At 39.6% G+C, this 23,920-nt stretch overlaps 1 protein-coding gene across 1 annotated transcript in view; it reads right to left on the bottom strand.

The window, feature by feature from the left end:
* The window catches only part of KCNIP4 (potassium voltage-gated channel interacting protein 4), a 1,205,567-nt gene that overhangs the window by 108,493 nt on the left and 1,073,154 nt on the right, over positions 1–23,920 (bottom strand). Inside the window, exon 3 of the mRNA XM_060012752.1 lies at positions 280–400. Coding sequence (XP_059868735.1) covers positions 280–400 — 121 coding nt within the window. The remainder of the gene's footprint in view (positions 1–279; positions 401–23,920) is intronic.

The raw sequence follows: 23,920 nt of genomic DNA, 5'->3' as shown, positions 1-23,920 counted from the left end.
GTCGATATAACCGAAAAGGAAAAAGATAATCCCAACTAGAAACTGAATAAAGTAAACCTCTCTTCTGTACTCATCCTTGTTTGATTGGACAAGCAACGGTGTACCAAAGTGAACCAAAGCCCAAATGGATATCAACAATTTTCATATCTAGGAAAGATCTATAAGAAGTGTACATAGGATGGGGTTCTCACAGAACTGCACATTTTCCCTTTTTCCCTGTCTTTTCTCAGTGCTCCTCTGAGAACTGCGTGAAGGTAAAGTCAAAAAGAAAGTTCTTACATTCTTAAATCCTCTGTAAAGGATCTGGAGCTCCTTCTTGGTAAATTTGCTCTGGGCTTCCAGAAGCTCGAGAGCCTCAGGCCGATGCCTGACGGTGGCCATCTCCAGTTCATCTTCCACGCTGTCTGTGGAGGAAAACCAAAGTCTTAAGAACGGTCACTGCTCACCAATGTGTATACACAGCAACATAGGAAAATGGAAGGAAATCTTTACTGCATGTCTGATTTTTCCAGAGGAAGGATTCTCACACTGCTAATAACAGTTTTTACATTTCCCAGAGTATACAGTATTCTGCTAATTCTACGTAATATTTTTTCAAACTTTCTAGTCATCAGACACCACACTATGAACATTTTTACAGCACAGTTTGAAAAGTGTAAAAATCATGGAAAATATTAACACTTCAAATGTGTGTATATATCAAGCACTAGTTATAAAAATGGAATTTTAGTTTGATAGCAGTCTGTACCACCCTTGTATCATGCAACTGTGAGATAGGACTCTGCTAAATACACTCTGAAGATTCCATTAAAATCAAATATTTTGGGGCTTCCCTGGTGGCGCAGTGGTTGAGAGTCCGCCTGCCGATGCAGGGGACGCGGGTTCGCGCCCCGGTCTGGGAAGATCTCACATGCTGCGGAGCGGCTGGGCCCGTGAGCCATGGCCGCTGAGCCTGCGCGTCCAGAGCCTGTGCTCCGCAACGGGAGAGGCCACAACAGTGAGAGGCCCGCGTACAGCAAAAAAAAAAAAAAAAAAAAAAAAAATCAAATATTTTGCCTGGGGCTACAAATAAAGCAGAGAGATCAGGTGCTGAAATGAGTGAAGTACTCAGCTTCCAGTTTGACTGGCATAAACCCAGTCTTCATAGGTGCACACTGGATGGACTGGAGCCCAGGGAACTTCTGGCTACACCCTACTTTGCAGCCAAGGGAATCCATAGCTACGGATAAATGCTGAAATATTATACTTTGCTTTGTGAATTATATTTACACTATAATTTCTCGGAGATGATCTACACAAAAAAAGACTTTTGTATCCATGTAAATTTGGTAAATTCTGTTAAGTTTAATGTAGTTTGGGAGCAAAACACTGGAATATAAAGGTTTTGAGAGGATTTGCAACAAAGAATTCTGTTTAACTTTGTTTAACCCATTGACCCCAAATGGCATTTGTCCACTGAACTCTTTTTCCCCACAAGTAACCTCTGCTAACATCTTCATCTGTGCCCTAGGGTCCTGTAGAATGCAAGTCGGGAGGTATTGGGATATATTAGGATCTGGGTGCCCAGGTCTCAAAGTATAGCATCCTTAAGTAACTTCAGCTGCTTTGCAGTGGGGCCCAATGGAGACCTAAGAGATTCTTCCTGCCATGGTCCAGTCCACACCTCAGCTAAGGAACTCCTCACATCCAGGGCCAGTACTGAAGCCATGGCTTCTCTCCATTATATCCCTTACTCTTAGCTACAGATTCCCAACTCAGACAGCTGAGGCTCAGAACATCTTCTCATCAACTGGTCTCAGGGCCACGCACTCCTGATTCCGCGGCTCATGTGTTAGTTGGAAATTTAGACATTTTTGACTACAAAAGTCCTAAATTTTTGATAATTAATGATGCTGTCTCTCATTAACATCTGTGCCTACTTACTGCCCTGACACTCTGACGTTAGTGAGGGGCCAGAGCTCTCACTTATCAGGGAAAAGAAAGTCAGTGGAACCCTAATCTTGGTGTGTCTTAATTACTGCCCTCAAGCAGTTTACAAAAGACCACTAATGGCAATGAAATAAATACTTGGAAAGGTTGTGTTTGTCAAAGTGAGGGAGAGGAGATAAAAGCAAATATTTGTTTTGTACTTTTCATATTATAATAGTTTATTTTGGAACAATGATATGAAAAAGCTGCAGAATAGTGATGGCGGGATAAGAATAATAAAAGTCTATGAAAAGATGGGCAGGCCAAGAATAAAGTCTGAGCTGACAAGGATAAAATTGATGAGGAACTAAGCGCAGTGTGTACCTAAAGAATTTGCACAGGGCTAACAGTAGCTGAGAAAAGGCAGCTAGGCATTAACAAACTGACCTCAGGCTGGGTTTTATGGGGAAAATTTTAAAAGCTAAAATGGGTTTTTTTCAATTTTCTTTTTTGTTCTCTGGATTGGATGGTTTGATTCTACTCTGGGTCCTGAGCTTGAGAGGATGTAGGAAGATGGTCCTCCATAAAATTTCTGTTGATCCAGTGCATTGGACTGTGTTGAAGTTATTGCAGTTGTCAATGCAGAAATACATGCCACGGAATAGACCTAATATAAATAGGCAATAACAGATGGAAAGACTCTGCTTTCTTGAAAATGTCTTGATGAAAGCATCTTTTGAATCATTTACAGTATAATTTCCTCAACTTAAAATATTCCTCTTGGGCTTCCCTGGTGGCGCAGTGGTTGAGAGTCCACCTGCCGATGCAGGGGACACGGGTTCGTGCCCTGGTCTGGGAAGATGCCACATGTCGTGGAGTGCCTGCGCCCGTGAGCCATGGCCGCTGAGCCTGCACGTCTGGAGCCTGTTGCTCCGCAATGGGAGAGGCCACAACAGTGAGAGGCCCGCGTACCACAAAAAGAAAAACAAAACAAAACAAAACAAAACAAAAAATATTCCTCTTTCCTTTTTCCTCCAATTGAAAAACATATATCTTTTATAATCCCATTTAAATATTACTGCCTTCTTTCTGAAGGCTTTCCAATTATTCCACCATGCAGAACTGATGGGTCCCTGGTCAGAGTTCTCACATCTTACCTACCTCTCATATAGCATGTAAAACACTAATTACATTTATGATCTGTTCATGTCTGTCTTCTTCATTGTGAGTGCCATGAGGACAGGAGCAACGTCTTAACAGATCTGTATATCCTCTGCACCTAACATAGAGTCTAATACCCCAGAGTTCCTCAAAAATTATTTGGGGGATGGATGAATAAGTGAATCAATTAACAAATGATGTTGCCGCTGAAGTTTCAATCCCCTTGGAGCCCCTTGAACCTTAGCTGCCCTCTAGAAAATTATTTCTCAAACTGGGGTTTGTGGACAGTTGGTGGACCTTGAATGCTTTCTTTGGAATCACAGTATTCTCTATGCATTGTTCTGAGAAACACAGCATGGGCAAAAGTAGAGGAAATTTTAATCAGATTATCTGAGCAATCTTTCAATCATAGTATAACCTCCTCTAAACCTAATGACCTTTCCACTGGAAAGAAACAAAATAGCACATTAACTTCTCAGCCTTTGTAACAACAGAGCAGTCAAAACCACACTATCAACAAGGTTTCTTCCTCCCGCTGGCTCAGGCTTGCAGATGATGAGACTGAGACAAAAGAACCAGGGCTGAAGGGTCAGTGTAATTGAGTTAAGCATGTGTGGTAGGACGAGCATCACGTTCAGTATTCAAAGCACCACACTTGAAGAGTCTGCCTGCAGACTCTTTGTTTTCCTAGCTGACTGATACCTTACTTCTTAATGACTCCTACCTGCCAAAGGGCTGTTTCTAGTTCTAGAAGGCTGACAAGCTCTAAAAACACACCTGAAATCATCCCCAATCACCAGCATATGATAAGTTATAAAAGCAACATCACCTAACCCAATCAAGATGCTGATGTGGGAGGCAAGCTCTGTGGAGAGCACAGCATGATTCCTCATAGGACTGGGAACTTCACAGTATGACTCAGCCACCATTTAAAAGCATGCACTCTGGGGGTTTTTTAATAGAGTGCTTAACATTTATTAAGTTCGTTATATGCCAAGAGATGGGCTAGGTGCTCTACTGATATCATTCTAATCCTCACAATAACTCCGCAATGAGGCAGAATTATCCATTTGTTTACATATGGGGAATCTGAGTCTCACATTGGTGAAGAAATGAGTGACCAGGTGTTACACAGGAGAAAAGACAGAGGTAGAATTTATACCCAAGTCTTTGATGCCGAACCTTATGTTTTTTCTACTTTGCCAAACTCTCTCTCAATATTGACAGAAATAACAATGATAAAAATAATATTTTTCTCTCCTCTCCTGCACTGTCAAATGTCTCAGAAAAGTTGACTGTATCCACTGGGTCCATTTCCTACCTCCTGTTCTCTTTTTAATCTACTGCAGTCTGACTTCTGGCCTTGTTATGGGTTGAATTATGCCCCCCTAAAATTTGTATGTTGAAGGCGTAACCTCCAATATGACTGGATTTGGAGATGTGACCTTTAAGAAGATAATTAAAGTTCAATGAAGTCATAACGGTGGGACCCTAATGTAATACAAATGGTGTCTTTATAAGAAGAGAGAGAGAGAGAGAGACGCCAGGGATACACAGGCACAGAGGAAAGGCCGTCTGAGGACACAGTGAGAAGGCAGCCACCTGCAAACCAGGGAGGGAGGCCTCAGGAGAAACCAACCCAGCTGGCATCTTGATTTTAGACTTCCAGCCTCCAGAACTGTGAGAAACAAATTTCTGTTGTTTAAACCACCCAGTCGGTGGCATTTTGTCATGGCAGCCCGAGCTGACTAATATATGCACCTATATTCAAAAGACATACAACTCCAGTACAAACAGGTCTTGCTGTTCACAGTGAGCCCACTGAGCACTGGGTAGTCTAGCCAATCATATCATTTAATCTTTATAGCATCCTATCATCCCTATTTTATAGATGAGAAGACTGAGGCTGGGAGAGAGAGTCTAAGTAAATTGTTCAAGTTCAGATGATTAGTTAGTAATGAAGCAGACAGCTGTCTCTAACACCCTAAAGTCCAACTTTTTATTTTAATTTTTTAAAATTTTAATTTTACTGGAGTATAGTTGATTTACAATGTTGTGTTAGTTTCAGGTGTACAGCAAAATGATTCAGTTATACATATACATATATTCATTCTTTTTAAAATTCTTTTCTCTTATAGGTTATCACAGAATACTGAGTAGAGTTCCTTGTGCTATACAGTATGTCCTCGTTGGTTATCTGTCTTATATATAGTAGTGTGTGTATGTTCATCCTAAGCTTCTGATTTATCCCTCCCCACCACGTTTCCCCTTTGGTAACCATAAGTTTGTTTTAGACATCTGTAAGTCTGTTTCTGTTTTGTAAATAAATTCATTTGTATCATTTTTTAAAAATTAGATTCCTAAACTACAATGAGGTATCACCTCACACCAGTCAGAATGGCCATTATAAAAAGTCCACAAACGATAAATGCTGGAGAGGGTGTGGAGAAAAGGCAACTGTCCTAAACTGTTGGTGGGAATGTAAATTGGTATAGCCACTATGGAGAACAGTATGGAGGTTCCTTAATGAACTAAAAATAGAACTACTATATGACACAGCAATCCCACTACTGGGCATATACCCAGAGAAAACCGAAAAGATACATGCACCCCAATGTTCACTGCAGCACTATTTACAATAGCCAAGACATGGAAGCAACCTAAATGTCTATCGACAGAGGAATGGGTAAAGAAAACGTGGTACATATATACAAGGGAACCTCCATACTGTTCTCCATAGTCAGAACCAGGTAGCACTCTGGTCTGTTGAATCATCTCCAGGCTTCTGCCAAGGTACAACTATGTAGGCGTCTTGCTATTGGAATAGGATTGCTAATTCCAATGTTGCTTTTGCATCCTGAGACAAACTGCCTACAACTAGTATGCAGTATTCATGTATCTTCTAACAGATTTATTTTTAATCAGATGACAAATTCCCAAACCCAGACAACCTTGAGCTTTCCTGACTGTCTCTTTTTGTTCTTTGTTACTTAGATTTCAGTCTCTCAGGGCCAAGGATGTCCTATGTCTGAGTTAACAGTCCCCTCAGGCCATGACACATTTGGGCTAGAAATTGGAATTCAAATCCCCTGGGATCAACAGTATGAGTTTTAATAACAGACCTCTTTTTCTCATGTCTCACAACTTCTCTTAAAATACAGTGGAAGCCTATTGTAGCCCAATTCATAATTATGGAAATTTGACTCTATGAGGTCAAACCATATCCCCCAGAACATCTTGCTTTACAAATATGAGTGTGAGGCCTGCCTTCCTAAGACACACATTTGTAAACAAGGATTGTAATGTTAAAGTAAAACTGTTTATGAAGAATAATGTCACTCCTTCCAAGAAGCTGGTTCAGAGATGAGCCTTATCGTAGCAGGGAACATTGTAAGACTGTTGCCACATTCTTCTACCTGGGACCTGCCAGACTACTGGATAGCCCAGCCCAACAGCATCTGATTTGGCAGACTAAAATTGCTCAATTAAAAAAATGTGGAATCAATTAATCACTACTTGAAGAATCCCAATCATAGTGGGTCTATCTACAAGAGGTCCATTTCTCAGTACAGGATAACTCTTCTTTAAAAAACGTATTCATGGGCTTCCCTGGTGGCGCAGTGGTTGAGAGTCCGCCTGCCGATGCAGGGGACAAGGGTTCGTGCCCCGGTCTGGGAGGATCCCACATGCCGCGGAGCGGCTGGGCCCGTGAGCCATGGCCGCTGGGCCTGTGCGTCCGGAGCCTGTGCTCCGCAATGGGAGAGGCCACAATGGTGAGAGGCCCGCGTACCGCAAACAAACAAAAAACAAAACAAAAATGTATCTATTTTCATTGTAAAAAATCATAAAAACTATAACTTTAAAATTCTATTTGAGCTGAGATTGATTTGTCTAGCAAAAATTCAGCTGGCTTGACTTATATTGCTTTATCTCATTTATAAAAATATCCTCTGAGTCTTTACTCCCGATGTTTACCCTTTATTAGATTGGTTTCATAGTGACTTGACATGTACAGCAATAACATCACAGAGAGGATGATTACATCTAATGACACATATTATTAAATATTTAGAAGTTTAGTCCAGTGACAGGATTTGGAAGAGGCTTTGACTAATTTTGCTCCACGTTTTGACTTTCCACTAAAAGATGCTGGAAGATTCTTGACTATAGCTTTGGAAACTACTCCTAAGAGCTTCCGGAATAAGGAGGAGATGCTATTGCCTGTTTAATATTCAAGTCTGATACACTGAGACAAAGATACTGCCTGGGAGAAATTTCCAAAGCTATTGTTCATGACACCTAAGTAAATTCTTTCTTTCCTTTCTTTCTCCTGTAAAGGCATCGGTAAGATGCCATATACCTTGAGCACTCCATTCCTTAGTTCCACCCTTCCCAATGCTCAAAGGGGTTGGAATTATAATCAGCTGAGGAAACTGATTTTCAAGAGTTAAGGAATTTGCTCAAGTTTACACAGCTACACAGTTGATAGCAGGGGAGCTCGGATCTGACACCAACTTGTCTTTTTGTTTTATCATTTGGCTTCTCTGGGTGGAGAGTTCAAACCTGAGCCAGAACCTGAGGAAAATTTTTACATTTTGCCAACTTTAAATGCTTAATCTCAGGAATGTGAAGGCCTGGGAGCCCTCTTGACTCTTCCTGTCAAGAGCTATTTTTCGGTGCACAAGAAGAGTATATGAGTGATTAACTCCAAGCTAATCACGCACAGCCCATGAACAGAAAGCCATACACCTATCCGAAGCACTGCGGGAGTCTTAGCACTTCCCAGACCACTGTGAACAATGAGTACCCACAAGTTGTTGTTAGTCAGACATGTGTTTCCTCAACTCTGGACCTGAAAGTACATTAGGGCCCCAAAAGCCCTTTATAATTCGTACTTTATCCTATTTACTATTCATATATCAAATGGAAAATGAAAAGTACTTTGCAAATGGCCAGCTATTTTGAATGTCTTCTGTTAGAGGTGGTTGTTGGCAATGACATTGCAGTTTCCATTCCAGGAGAATTTGAACTGCTTTGCAATTTCGTGATTGAATCCAATCACTTATAAAATGTAACTGCTCAAAGGGAAATTGATGGAGCTATTTCTCACAACACTTATGAATGGATTGTCTCTACCTTATTTATAAACATAAGTAACTCTTCACATAAGCTTAGGTTTTAAAATATAATCGCCTTATTGGAATACTTGCTATTAGCATGAACCATATTATTACTGCAACCATTCATGAATAGCCCCTTATGATAGGAGCTATTATTTCATAGGTGGTAGGGTCTAACTGGCTTTTTGGTAAATGGGGGAAATAAAAATTATGTTGCCAGTCATTATACACAGAGAGAAAATCTACAACAGAAATGCTGAGGTTGGGGGAGAAGGAACAAGAAATGTGATTGAACTTTCACTTAAAGGCAGACCAAAAAGATGGATATTTTAGTCAGGAAAGTCAACAACTGATACGGACTCTGATCAAAGAGAAAATTTTAAACATAGTGAAACATGGAGAGAGACGAAGAAAGCCCATAATAGTTCACGAAATTAAAAATGCCCTAACAAGAGTTCCTCTTGAAACTTGATAGACTTTCTCCTGTTTGTCCTAAAAATCTAATAATAATAGCAAACCACTTTTTACAGCATTTGTTCTATGCAAGAACAAATACATTTACATACATTAACTCATAAACTCCCCATCAGCATACTCTGGGTGCTATATTCTGTTCTATAGATGAAGACACTGGCACAGAGAGATTAAATAACTTGCCCATGGTCACAAAGAAAAGCCAGTGTATGAACTCTGGAAAGACTGGTTCCAGGGTTTATGTAATTAACTATTCTGCTGTTCTATCTCCCATAGAAAATGAGGGAGGATGATACCCTACTTATCTACAAATGACACGCCCAACCAAGAATCAGAAAGTTAGTAGCAAAAGGGCTTTAAGCAGAAGATAGAGTTAGAATTGAAAGTGGCCTTTAATCCAGCCCCTTAACTTTATAAATGCACATTTAAATACAGCATCTTAAATTTAGTGGTTGTAAATCAAAAGCTATTGGGCACATCAGTGGCAGAACTGGGCCTTGATTCCTAGTGCAGCACTTTGCCAAATGCCTGTTGCAATGTCCTGTCACAATCAATAAGCAGACCCATCCTCACTTCATTCATATTTTAATAAGCTTCTGACCCCACCTCAGGAGCAGGTGGGGATGCTGAAGGAGGGCCAACAACTAGAAGCAGTCCCTGAGTCACATAATAATACCTGACATCTGATGGCTGGCTCTTTGTAGTAAGCAAAGTTATTTTCCCTTTCGTTACTATAGCTAAACATCATGATTACTCTGTGTACAGGTAACGTCACCCTGTTTTTATAGATGAGGAAATCACTGTTGGAAGGAATGTTATAACTCAGCTATAGAGTCAGGACTTAAACCCAAGTTTACTGACTGTAAAGTCTAGAAGTGACAGCTGATTACCTGAGAACAACAGAAGGGACATAAAGTTGAAAAGGAGCTTGAGCATATTACAGCAAATAATAATAACAATAAAAGAATCAGGGAGCAAATTCTGATCTTTAATAGGAAAAAAGCTGTCTTCATTTTATGCCATTTCAGAAGGTAGGCTGCAGGTGATACGTTTCTAAAAGATTCTTAAACATGTTACATTTATAACATCTTACATGTTATATTAATTACATCTTACATAAACATGTTACATTTATAACATCTGCTGTAAAGGAATAAACATTTGGAAATTTTATTTATGCAAAACATAATGCCCGATTCATAAGATGTTACTGTGTTGTATGTTGCTTTGGTAGAGGGTATATAAATGGGATTCGTTATCCTGGGAGTTAAAAACAATTTGCGTAAGTTTAGAGATAAATTTTTGGTGATATATTAGGGAAATTTTTTCAAGCTAATATCAGTGATGGCAGTAATATTCTGCCACAAAACATTTATCCATCATGGCCATGTTTAAAACAGAGTACTAGGAAAACTGAGCAGTGATCCAGGTTTTGTTATGTTTCTCCTAGGTTTAAGCTAGTTTTTTAGTTCAGAGAAAGTTAGACTGTGTAGTCCAAATGTCAGCTGGACATTTATTGTGTGACTAGGATAAGTTAGTAAAACATTCCATGCCTGAGTGCTCCCATATGTTCAATGCCATAGAAATGAGCATAAAATTGTACCCAGTATTGTAGCATAGAGTGATTAAATAAGAAGATACATGTACCTGGCACATAGTAAATGCTCAATCACAGTGTTATTGTTATTATTTGTATTAGTATTAGTATTAATTACAGTAACATGTGGTGTCACCCTTCACATGATAAAGCAGAATGGTGCCTGGAACTCCTCATTCTAGGAAATTATTCAGTAGCTCTAGAGTTTTGTTTTTTGCTGGGTCTGTTTCTCAATTCTGACACTGGAAAATGAGTTTGACCTCTCCAAGCTTCCATTTAAAAATTTCTAACTAAGGATAAAATTTGTTTCAATCTCATAAAATTGTTTTGAGAGATTGCTTCAATTACTTACTGACATACAATATTGATATATTGTATCAATCTATCAACTGATCAATATATTGATACAGTATTGATCAGTAAAGGACCACAATTATGATTACAAATAGTTATTGCATACTTCCTAGTGAGGTTTTGTTCTAGAACCTTCAGGAGTGAAGGTTCTGTTACTACACTTCTTGAGTGTGAATCCCTTTTCGGACTCTTGTTAACTGTATGACCTTGGGCACGGTGCTTAGTCAGTCTATGCCTCAGTTTCTTCATCCATGAAAGGGGCATAAAAATAGGACTCGACAAAGAACTGTCAAGAGGTTGAAATGAAATAATGTGTTAAAAGCGTGTAAAAATAGAGCCTGGCACGTAGTGTTTAAAATATTATTATCATTTAGTTATTTAAAAGTCCTTCAGGGTGAGTATTATTTTGCCCATTTTAGATGGCTAAATCGAGGTACAAGGCAGTTGAAAAAGGGTAATTCCATCAGTTGTCAAAGCCCTTGCCCTAAAAATTGCGCTCAGTTGTTTCTTTTTGCAGAGACTCAATGCTGACCAATTATTGTTCATGGGATCCACTGAAACCACAGCTCCCTTTGGAACCTTTTATACTCTTCTGTTTGGTGTTGACACGAGAATAAGGACCATTTTTTTGGAATGAAATTCGAGGCAATAGCGTAGCTTTATTGCCTGTCATTTCCTCCCACACACCTTATGATCTAATATCTGGGACAATTCTCTATTCTCTGAACAAAGCCTGCATTGTCAACTTAAATCCTTCTGCTTACACTATCTCCTCCACATGGATCTGCCTTTCTTCCTCATCAACCTCTCTCTTTTCTCTTTAAGGCTCATCTCAATGGGGTTCACAGTGGAGAGGCCTCCTGAAACTTCTATGCAGCATGTATACTGTCTGTTGTCCGCTTTGATGGAGTTGTACATCATTGACCTGCTTGAATATTGAGAGACATGGGCTTGAGTCTCAGCTCTGCTGCTTCGTAGCTATGGAATTTGGGGTGAGTCACTTAAAATCTCAAATCCTCAGTCTCCTCATCTGTAAAATGCAGACAATAATAGCACTAACAAAAACACTGAAGATTAAGTGGAATAATGTATGGATTTTGCAAAGTGTATGGTGTGTGATAAAAATCCACATGCGTGCTTTCTGCTATGATGATGATGATTTTGCCATTGACCCCTCTAACATCTGCTCATCTAAAGCATTAACTAATTTTACAGTGTCATTGAGATGAATCAAATGTGATTTATATTACCTTCAGGAGCACTCACTGGACAATATATCTACCTCCAAGCATATTCAGAGAACACTACAAGGTAATAGTTGGAACTGTTGCTCTACCCAAAGTCTCAAATGAGAGTGTTTTGCAAAGAGGTGAATAAGGTTTCCCCTGTCAGTACATCTCCAGAAATTGTTTTTCTGCTTTTTGTTTTTTTTTCTGAAAGCTTGCAAGCAAAGAGAGGTCAGTGTTTCTGTAAAACAAACTTTGCCCATCACACTTGCCGCTCTATATCCCCTGACAAGAAGGCAATTTGAAACTAAGAAAGTTAAGCTTTAACCTTGCAATCTAAGCAGATAACATAGCCATGGTCTATATTTTATAGACCTGGTGGAGTGTAAAATTGAGTCCGCTTGAAGTGTTAGGCTCCCATTTTAGTGTCTTAAAGAAACCAGCAGAAGCCAACATTGCCTGGACTCATATTTAGCCCAAATATTACTTCTGGGTCAATGCAAATGGAAAATAGGTATTTATGACTCCTATTAGAAACTGCATGAGGGACCGATCATGAAATCATTCATTAAAAAAGACAAAAAGAGAAGATTTTTGTTTATCTAAACTTTTATGTAGCTTCTTATAAGTAGTCATCACTCTACCTCTTCTGTTCCACATTAACAGTAAGGAAAATAGTGGAAAAATCAAGTGGGAAGCAAAAGATTTCATCATATAGGTAACTTGACAAAAATACATCAATCAACAATAAAGCTTTATTCAAGCATGGCTTGTGTTCTTCAGACACTTGAAGCCAATGTGTCTAAAATAAACCTATCATCACCTTTTCTTAACCCACTTTCATGATCTTCTCTGTTTCTTATCTTGCTTACTGTCACCATTATTCTTTTGGCAGAACTGTGTTGTCCTTTTGCTATTTTTCACTTCATACCACCAACTGTTTCCCAGTGTTTGCAGTTACACTTTCACCATGTGTTTCAAATCCATCCTTTCCCTCCTACCACTGTTACTTTATATGTAGGCCTTTTTCCTCTCCTGTAGGTCTAGTGGTGAAGACCTTAAGCTCTGGCATCACTCTGTCCAAGGTCAAATCCTTGCTTTGACACTTGGTAATTGTGAGATCTTGGGTTAGTGATTTAATTTCTTTGTTTAGTTCTCTCATCTAAGTGGGGATTATAATTGTGCTTTCCTCATAGGTTTGCAGGACATACTTACAATACTTGTTCAGGCTTAGAATCGTGCTGTGCCCAGTAAGAGTTAGCTGTTTATGTTATTTCTTGCATACGATTTTTAAGCAGTTTTCCAACTGATCTTCCTGTTTTCTTTTTTCTCTTCCCTCAACAATTTACCTGTTTTCTGATTTATTTTTGTGTCATTTTCTCACTCCAAGGTTTGGTTGGCTCCTTGATTCAGAAACTAATACCCAACTAGCTCTTGGTGACAGTTTTGAGAACTTGTCTCTGTCTTGTCTTCAAATGATGCTTATCCTTTGCTACTCTTTTCTCTGATTTCAAGTTCACCAGCAACCCTTCTAAAGTTGGATTTGTGTCCAGCTCCTTTGACTATTGGCTGGCTTTAGCCATCTTACAACCTTTTCCAGGCAAAGAATCATGCCCCATCATGATCTAGCAATCCCACTTCCGGGTGTATATCCAAAGGAAATGAAAACAGGATCTCAAAGGGATACTAGCACTCCCATGTTCAATGCAGCACTATTCACAATAGCCAACACATGGAAACAGCTTAAGGGTCCATCAATGGATGAATGGATAAAGAAGATGTGGTATCTACACTCAATGAAATATTCTTCGGCCATGAGAGAAAAGGAAATCCTGCCATTTGTGACAATATGGATGGACTTTGAGGGCATTATGCCGAGTGAAATGAGCCAGGCAGAGACAAACACTGCGTGGTACCACTAACATATGGAATATTTGAAAAATTCAAACTCATAGAAACAGGAAAAAGATGGTTGCCAGGGTCTGGGGGTAGGGGAAATAGGGAGAGGTTGGTAAAAAGGTACAAACTTTCAGCTATAAGCTGAATAAGGTCTGAGGATCTAATGTAAAACATGTTGATTATGGTTGATAACACTGTATTGTATAATTGAAATTTTCTGAGAAAGTAAAACTTATTCTCACCGAAAAGAAGATAAATGTGTAAGGTGATGGATGTGCTGATTAATTAAATGGAGGGAACCCTCTCACAACATATGTGAATATCAAATCACTACGATGTACACTTTAAATATCTTGCAGTTTTAGATGTTCAATTATAACTCAACCAAGCTGACATTAAAAAAAAATAAATAAAAATCTTGGCTGACTCAACATTTCCTCCCTTTACTGCAGAGTGAAGTCCAGCCTTGGGTTGGCTGTAAGGAACTTCAAACTCTGGTCCCAGCTCACCTTTTCTGGCTGCCTCTCTTCCCTATTTCTCATTCCTCTGACTATCTTACCCTTGATCTTTTCAATACTAGAATTTTCCTCTTGCTTTTTCTCCCTCCAGTGAAATAGTTCTTCTCCAAAGAGCCCTGCTGAAATACCACCTCTTTGTGAAATGCACCTGGGGGAGATTCAGTCCCATCTCTGTGTGTGTAGCCGTCATGATCATCACAAGTAGTGGCAGAATAACAGTATTAACAGCCAGCATTTATTTTGACCACTTAACTAGCCAGTCACTGTTGTAAACACTTCACGTGCTCATTTAATCTTTTGATCAAATGTGTAATATTTACTATTATTACCTCCACCTTGAAGATGGGAATATGAAACTCAGAAAGGGTAAGCAACTTACTTAAGATTTCTATAGCGAGTCAGTCATGGAACCAAGATTTTAACCAAATAAGTTGGTCCCAGTGGTATCACTCTTAACTTCTTGACTCTAATACCTCCCTAGTATTGCCTCTCACAGCATTTTAATTGTATTCATTGCATCTGAATGATTTTTATACATGTTTGTTTATTTCTGTATAATGTCAGCCTTCAGAAAGGGATTTAGAGTGTTCCCCTGTTCCTGGCACTATTACTTTTCAAATAGTTAGTGCTCCATAAATGTCTGTCACATCGAAATGAAATTTACTAAACCTGACAACAGGAAACAGCTGCCCTGGGACTCCCACCTCCAGCTTTCCTGTACTAAGACTCATTCATGATTTAATGAAGACTCCCAGTTGATAAATGATGGACCAGAAAAAGAATGCAGGGACTTCCCTGGTGGCACAGTGGTTAAGAATCTGCCTGCCAATGCAGGGGACATGGGTTTGATCCCTGGTCTGGGAAGATCCCACATCTGCAGAGCAACTAAGCCCCTGCGCCACAACTACTGAGCCTGTGCTCTAGAGCCCACGAGTCACAACTACTGGGCCCACGTGTCACAACTACTGAAGCCCATGCGCCTAGAGCCTGTGCTCTGCAACAAGAGAAGCCACAGCAGTGAGAAGCCCGCGCACTGCAACAAAGAGTAGCCCCCGCTCGCCGCAACTAGAGAAATCCCGTGCACAGCATCGAAGACCCAATGCAGCCAAAAAAAATAAATAATATAATAAAAATAAAAATGAAAGAAAAAAGAATGCATACCTTTCTATTTGTCACTAAATACCTATGTAACTTTGGACAAGCCACTTAATCTCTCCAGTTTTTAGTTTGTTAAATGGAGACTTTAACCCCTAGGATCTTTCATTCTCCCAGGAGAATGTGAATGAAATGTGAGGATGAAATGACACACTCAAGAGGAAGAATTCTAAGACTTGTAAAAGACCACGTAAAAGGGAAGGGACAAACATTCTAATTACTATAAGTAAATGATGGTGCCAATTAATATTAAATCTGGGTTAAATGGAGTTTTTAACTTTTCCCACTTCCTGCTTCTCATGGGTAATGAAATGCCACGAAAGGAGGAAATTTCGTGCTAGCTTTGAGACATCCACCATTTGTCACAGGTAGAAGAAATGTCATCTCACTGGCTCCCGCAGTGCAAGATATGGAAGGAGACTTGAAACACAATCTGTGCTTCTCATTTGTACATGGTGAGACTGAGGTCCAGAGCGGGGAAACAACTCATTCAGGAGGTTACCACATCTTTTTGGACAATATGGGCTGCATGAGGGTGTCCTATGTAGAGTAGATAATTGGAAAAAAAGACTGCCTTGGTTTTTTGTTTTCTTTTTTTTTCCCCCTAAAACTGACCAAAACAATGAACATAACTAGAGATCTGGTAAAGTACAGCTCTTTACCACTGGAGCTCCATTTCTGGAGTCAACCCCTCTCTCTTCCACCACACCCTTTACTGATGATGTGATTCAAGTGAGTTAATTAGCCTCTCATCCCTCAGTTTCCTAGTCTGTAAAATTGAAATAGTGAAGTGTCCATCTTAAAGGAGTAATTTGAGGATATAATGAGTTAAACTGTGCAAAACTCTTAGAACTGTACCAACCACAGAGTAAGTGCTAGATGCTTGATAACTAAATAAAAACATCTGAGAATTTGAAAATAGCATTTTGGGAACTCATACATATGATGAAATTGAGGGACCATGCTTTCTACTTGCAAATTGTGTTTATAAACCTTCACAGCTTATGCTTCTGTTCTTCCAAAGATTTTCCTCACTACATGCCCAGGTCAGAGTTTTTAGCAAAGTCACCAAGGAGTTAGCATGAGATTAATTAATTGTCAGAAGGTTAAACTTCTTTTCCTGGAGGTTACTGTTGTATTTTTAATTGTTAGGATGTTGTCAGTTCGTCACTTTTTTTCTTTTGGCGGTACGCGGGCCTCTCACTGTTGTGGCCTCTCCCATTGCGGGGCGCAGGCTCCGGACACGCAGGCTCAGCGGCCATGGCTCACGGGCCCAGCCGCTCCGCGGCATGTGGGATCTTCCCGGACCAGGGAATGAACCCGTGTCCCCTGCATCGGCAGGCGGACTCTCAACCACTGCGCCACCAGGGAAGCCCAGTTCGTCACTTTTTGAAAACATATTCTCCAACAGTCAAATGCTGATGGTTTCTCTGCCAAAAAAGGCATCTAAAACTTTCCACGATCAACACGCTACCAGGAAAAACAAAACACGCGGAAATGTTATGCTGTATTTGTTACCAAAGATCTGAAGTCAAGTTAGGAAATTATGTTTTGCAATTACACAAGGCAAAAGCTGATGGTGGCTTACCAGTTATGAGTAGTCTGGCCTCACAATAACCTTGTCACATTTGCCCTCTTATGTCTGCTCAAACCAACAACAAAAACCCCTGGATGAAGTTTTAATTTAGTGAATCAATTCTTTTGATTGAATGTGGGCACTGAGATTGTATTGGGTAGAAGTTATTATGAAGTAAATTTAAATGAAAACGTGCATATAAATACACATATAGTCAAGTGTTCAATATTTTATCTTTTGCATTAGTTCCTGATGTTACCTAGTAACCTTTTTATCACCATAATGTCCTTTGAATAAACAGGGAAATGATTACTTTAGAAAAAAGTAACTGAGGCACAGAGAGATAAAGTGAATGAGTTGGAATTATCCAATGAGGAGATACAACTACAGAACTGACATCATTTATTTTTCAAAGAAAAAGTATCTGTGCTCATGTAGAGTACAGTAGCTAGAGGTGTCTTTTCTTTTTTTTTTTTTTAACTTAAGTACAGTTAAGCTACAACATCATTTTAGTTTCAGGTGTACTATAGAGTGACTTGATATTTTTATAGATTACATTCCATATAAGTTATTATAAAATATTGGCTATATTCCCTGTGTTGTACATTGCATCTTTGTATATTATTTATTTTAAACCTAGAGTTTGTATCTTTTAATCCCCTTCCCCTATCGTGCCTTACCCCTCTCCCCATTGGTAACTACTAGTTTGTTCTCTACATCTGTGTCTGCTTCTGTTTTGTTGTATTTGTTCATTTGTTTTAATGTTTAGATTCCACATATAAGTGAAAACATACAGTATTTTTCTTTCTCTGTCTGACTTATTTCACTAAGCATAATATCCTCCAAGTCCATCCTTGTGTTGCAGATGGCAAAATTTCATTCTTTTTTTAACGGCTGAATAATATTCCTTTATATACATATATGTATCTATATAACATTACATATATATATTATATATTACATTTTCTTTATCCATTCCTCTGTTGATGGGCACTGAGGTTGCTTCCATGCCTTGGTTATTGTAAATGGCGCTGCTATGAACACTGGGGTGCATATATCTTTTCGAATTAAGAGTTTTAATTTACTTTGGGTATACACCCAGGAGTGGAATTGGTGGATCATATGGTAGTTCTATTTTTAGTTTTTCAAGCCATTCATGAAATAGCTAGATAGATTCATTCATTCTACAATTATCTACTCAATATCAACATACACCTATAAGCCAGTTGTCAGCCTCCAAGATGTCATGAAATTGGGAACAAATCTTACCAGAAGAGCAGTGTGACTCACTCTGAGAATTGCCACTGATTTTGTAGGTCCCCAACCCTAGCTTTCAAGATGTGGAATATCTGGAAAACATCTTCATGTGGTCTGTTGAGTCACCTTCAATCCTTCTACATTCTGCTGTGGGTCTGGGAGGCTGCCTCTGTGAATAACGTTATCTGAACTCCCTGTCCTCTGGCTTCCCACTGGGCTCCCTCTCTGCTGGGGATTGGATTGATATTAGCTGCATTCCTCTTCCAAAGGCCAGAGTCCTCTTGCAAAGTCTCTCTGATAGTTAGAGCGATAGCTATGGCTTTTTTCATCTTCCAGTAACCATTGGTCTAGAAATGATAATGCTCACTCTTGCTAGCACTGGGTGCTTCAGCAGTCTCGCTGGGTCCAGAAACCCTGCCCACATCTTTGTAAATAGTCCCTTTATTAAACTCCCCTCCATTGCCCCATTTAAGTGGGCTTTGTGTTTTCTGCCTGGACCCTGACTGATACCAAACCATAGAATTTCAGTGTTGGAAAGTACTGGACTAGGAGCCAAGCTTCTCTTCCTCATTTTTTTTTTCTTTTTTGCGGTCCGCGGGCCTCTCACTGCTGCGGCCTCTCCTGTTGTGGAGCACAGGCTCCGGACGCACAGGCTCAGCGGCCATGGCTCACGGGCCCAGCCGCTCCACAGCATGTGCCCTGACCGGGGCACGAACCCGTGTCCCCTGCATCGGCAGACGGACCCTCAACCACTGCGCCACCAGGGAAGCCCCTCTTCCTGATTTTTTTAATAGCTCAGTGATTTTAAGCACATTGGTTCCCTTATCTAGATCTCAGTTTCCTCACATATAAAATAAGCTATATTATCATACTAATAGGCTATTATTATTATAAAAATAGGCTATGTTACTTACAATGTTTAAAGTATGATGAACATATCCTTAGACAGTATCTGGTCCAATGGACCCTCCCATGTGCCAATCCCATGAAACTGCCCTTCACTCCCTCCTTGAATTTTTCCATTAAGGCTTCATCCACTGATGTGACTGTCTCATGCACTTATTCAATAAGTATAGCTGTACCACTGCACTAAGGGGCTTTTGGGTTTTATTCCAACTTCTCAGTTGTGTGATTCTGCACAAATCATTACCATCTTTTCACACCACGTTGTCTCAGCTGTGAAATGGGGACGTAAGGCCTAGCTTTCTGGAGGCAGAGGGCCAGACCTAATGCTTTCCCCTGTTTCTTAACAATTTTAAGATTTGCGATTTATATAACGAAAAAGAGCTACAATTATATGCCTAAAGGGGCTTCCTCAATCAATATCAGAGCTCAGTCTGACAAAGTGATGAAGACAGCAGGCTCTGGAGTTGGAGTCCCAGTTCTGTCAATACGAAAAGTTGTTTCACTTCTCTGTGCCTCAGTTTTCTCAGCCACTGTATGGGGAAAATAGTACATCTGCCTCAGAAGGTGGCTGGGAGTATCAACTGAGTTAATACTTGTCATATATGCATACTCATGACATTTCATTTACTAAGTACTTTGCATGAATCAACTTTTTAATCCCCACAGAAACCCATTTTCCTGATGATCACAATGGTCTTTTTCTGTACCGTGAATAAACTATGCGACTTTTCTCCTTAGAACCTTTGCAGTTGCTGTTACCTCTTCCTTGGACCTCTCCAGACCCTCTCATGACCAGCCCCCTCTGGTTTTAGGGTCTCAAATGTCACCTCATCAATGAAACAAAGTATCTCCTCTACCTGCATTCAGTTTCCATTATATTACCATAGGTTTACTGCCTTCATAATACTCATCAATTCCTGAGATTATCTTGGTTTTCATGTTTATCATCTCTCTTCCCATATAAGCTCCATGAAGGCAGTGAACTGATACATCCTATTTCCCACTATAAATCCAGTGCCTAGAATCGTGCCTGCCACATATAGTCCCTCAAAAATATTGTGGGATGAATGAGTCAATAAGGGAGCTAGGGTGCAGAGGATCTAAGTAAAGAATTGCAGGCATTTTGTTTAGTAGGAAGCACAATAGGAATTCAAATGTATGAATGACACTAAACCCAGGCTGCCACCATTTGCCTTTTTCAGTAGTTCTTGGAGGAGGTAATAAGGATTTGCTTGACAGTCCTAGGACAAGAGATAGGAAGGGGAAGTTAATGTAAAAGATATTTCAGGGAGAAACTGACCAGAGTTTAGTGACCCGTAAGATGGTGGGGGGCAGGCAGAAAGCAGAGGAACGGTGGATGAATCTAACTTCAGCAACTGGGCAGCTAGTGATGCCAATGAATAAATGATGGTGATCAGGCCATCACATCTGGTGGATGGTCTTGTCTGCGTCCTGGCTTGGGTGTTCAAAGAGCAGTGGGCAACTGGCCAGCTCAGGGGACAGGGGCAAAAATCTTAAACAGCTAATCCTTAACTCGTGGTCCAGGTGTCACCAGCCTCAGCTCTTATTCATTTCTCACTCTTGGTTGGGAGTTATTTGAGTCAGGGAGAAGACATTCTAAGTTCTAAATGAACTCTCACTAGATCACATCTATCACTTCTGATCAACAACTAGCCAGGCTGCCCCACGGCAGGCCATTGCGTGCACCTGTCACCTCCTTCCTAAAGCCTTGTTTGTTGTTCCCCAATATCTTTCCAAGGCAGTTGGACTTTTGTATTTGTCTGACAGTCTCCTCAAACATCAAAGTCAAGATGTGGGCTCTAACATAAGAAGATCAGGGTTTATGATTTTTACCTTTTGTTAAAAGTGAGCAATACATGTGATTTTCAGAAAAATGTAATAATGTCTATTGTTTTTCATGCAGAAAATCTTTGTCATATGCTACTTCTTTTAATGCTTTCATTTGAGGCACAAGAAGCAGAGCTAATATTTCAAGTCTGCATTTAATAAATGGCTAAAAAATACATACAGATTCCAAATATTGAGGATATTAAAAACACTCAAGCAGTAATAATGTGTGATGTGTTTAAATATTTGAAATACCAACTCAAAAAACAATTTTCTAATATACATGGGGAAGCTGCATTCACTTTAATTCTTTCATCCAATAATTTCAAATCTGGGAGAAAATAATCTAAAAGACATACATAATTATATACACAGAGATATTTATCTCAGTGCTATTTATATTATGGGAGAAAAAGGGAAAAAATCTAAATATTCAAAAGCCAGGGAATGCGGTCAAATACAACATATCGTAACTATACAATGGAATATTATGTTTGCCATTAAAATATTTACATTTTAATAACAAGGTTAATACTTATGAAGGTATGCAATGTAAGAAAAGGATAAATATTTGGTATGGATGGGATCATTAATGCACACACGGATGAAAAAAAGATGTTACTTATTATCTGTAGTTACTTCAAAGTACAGGAGCATAGTAGGATTGTGTGTTGTGTGGTGTGAGTGTATTATGTGCTGTGTATTGTACTTTCCAAATTACTGCCATGAACATGAGTGACTTTCTTTATTAAAAAATGTTTTTTTTTTTACTTTTTATTTTATATTGGAGTATAGTTGATTAACACTGTTGTGTTAGTTTCAGGCATACAGCAAAGTGATTCAGTCATACATACACATGTATCTATTCTTTTTCAGGTTCTTTTCCCATTTAGGTTATTACAGAATATTGAGCAGAATTCCCTGGGCTATACAGTAGGTGCTTGTTGGTTATCTATTTTAAATATAGCCATGTGTACATGTCAGTCCCAAACTCCCAATATAACCCTCCCTCCACCCTTCCCCCCCGGTAACCAAAAGTTCATTCTCTAAGTTTGTGAGTCTGTTTCTATTTTGTATATAAGATATGGAAGCAACCTAAATGTCCATCGACAGATGAATGGATAAAGAAGATGTGGTACATATATACAACGGAATATTACTCAGCCATTAAAAAGAATGAAATCATGCCATGAGTGACTTTTATAAAAAAAATGATTCACCCTCTCAACTCCAGAGGAGAAGGAGGCAGAACCCTGTCCCTGGGAAAAAGAAGCAGACCGGACGATTCTCCCAAGGGCAGGACAAGGACCACTATCGTTGGAAGTTAAAGGAAGGCTGCTTTGGGCTCAGCATGAGGAAGATTGCTCTGTAAAGCTGGCAATCACCAAATGGTTATTTTCTTAAAGAAGCAGGCCTGCTCCCTAGTAATGACAGAGGAAGTCTTTCGGGGAACCAGACGTGAGGGAAGGCTCCCTTCAAACTCTTCGGTTCTCTGGTTTAGGGAATCCAAGTGCTCTATAACTCAGCAGAAGTTTGCTTTTTCTCTACAGAAAAGATTTTTTTTTCTTTTGTTATTTGCATAATATTGATAAATCACACATTCCTGCCAAGAGGAATGAAAAACCCTGTCATTTCTGCCTTCCGGAAAAAAGAAAATGGAATTTAGAATGAGTATTGGCCTCTTATTAAACTAAATTTCAGCTCTCTAGCTTTGAAGCTGCATAGGATCTCGTGGAGAATATTTCTGCAGCCCCTGTGCAGGTGATTCAAGCCTGGAACTCACCCAGTCAAGCCAAACCTCACTGGAGGGCTCTCTGTGGTCCCACATGGAGATGTTTGGTCCCCATGCTTTTTCTCCTGGGGGCTAGGGTCCTGTCTCCAACCACCTGCCTCCTGCTTCATGTTTTCACATCAGCTTTTCAGTCCTGTGCCCAACTGCTTAGGGCCCGGAACATGGTTAGGGATCTAATTTAAAAAAAAAAAAAGTTTCTAATATAGCAATGGAATTAATGTGGTCTCCTTTTCAAGTAATCTACTTCGATGTGCTGGGGTTTTCTTGCGATAGGTGGATAAGAGGGAAAGTGGTGGCTAGTGGCGGAGGGAGTTTTATATCTGTGGACCTTTGGGGGGGTCCACAAATCTTAGGCCACATCTAGTGTGGGTTCAAGAGCAGCCAGTTTTGTGAAATCCCATTTTTATAAAAGTATTAGCTTTTAGGTCAGTCTCCTAATTTTTTAGTATCTTCTGTTATTTTCTTTTCCTTTCAAGAAATGTCCTGACTTTTTCCTCACACTTAGTTGAAAATTGCATTGCCATCCTCTGTGAACACTTATTTAGAGGTGTGGCTTTCCACAGTACTGATTCAGGAAGAGTGCTAGCAAGGCACAACGATTTTGTTCTTCCCTAAGTGAGCAGAGAGATCCATCTGAAAGTTACATGTTACTTGTCTACTTTGTACAGATGACTCTGGTTTTGGTAAATATCTGATAAATTGGCAATTTTTATTTCAACTTGAAAGGGGAAAAGCAATGGCTCTAATAAGCAACATTCACTGACGAACAGTAGCAATAAAAATGTCTACAGCTTCAATACCGTGTAGAATTAAGGTTCTGGTATCTTTCTGAATTGTGGCCTTCCAGGCTGATGGCCTGTTATGTTTTGTTTGTGAGATAGTGTGTGTGTATGTGCAATGAAGGAAAAAAATCAAAGCAATGTAGCTTAACTATGTATTTTCTTGTCCATAGGATTATTACTGATAAAAATAATTTTGTCCTGCCCTCTTTCCCCACAGAAGGTTCTAGTAGGACAAAGCTTTTTAAAGGCTGTTGTACTTACTTCCCTATCTCCCAGCACAGGAACAGGAACTGTTATATAACGTATACAATAAATATACGTTGAATGAATAAGTGAATTAATAAAAT

Source organism: Delphinus delphis, chromosome 5 (assembly GCF_949987515.2).
Source record: "Delphinus delphis chromosome 5, mDelDel1.2, whole genome shotgun sequence".
In the NCBI taxonomy this organism is placed as follows: domain Eukaryota; kingdom Metazoa; phylum Chordata; class Mammalia; order Artiodactyla; family Delphinidae; genus Delphinus; species Delphinus delphis.
Note: the sequence above shows the minus strand (reverse complement) of the source record. Positions and strands in the feature narration are given on the sequence as shown.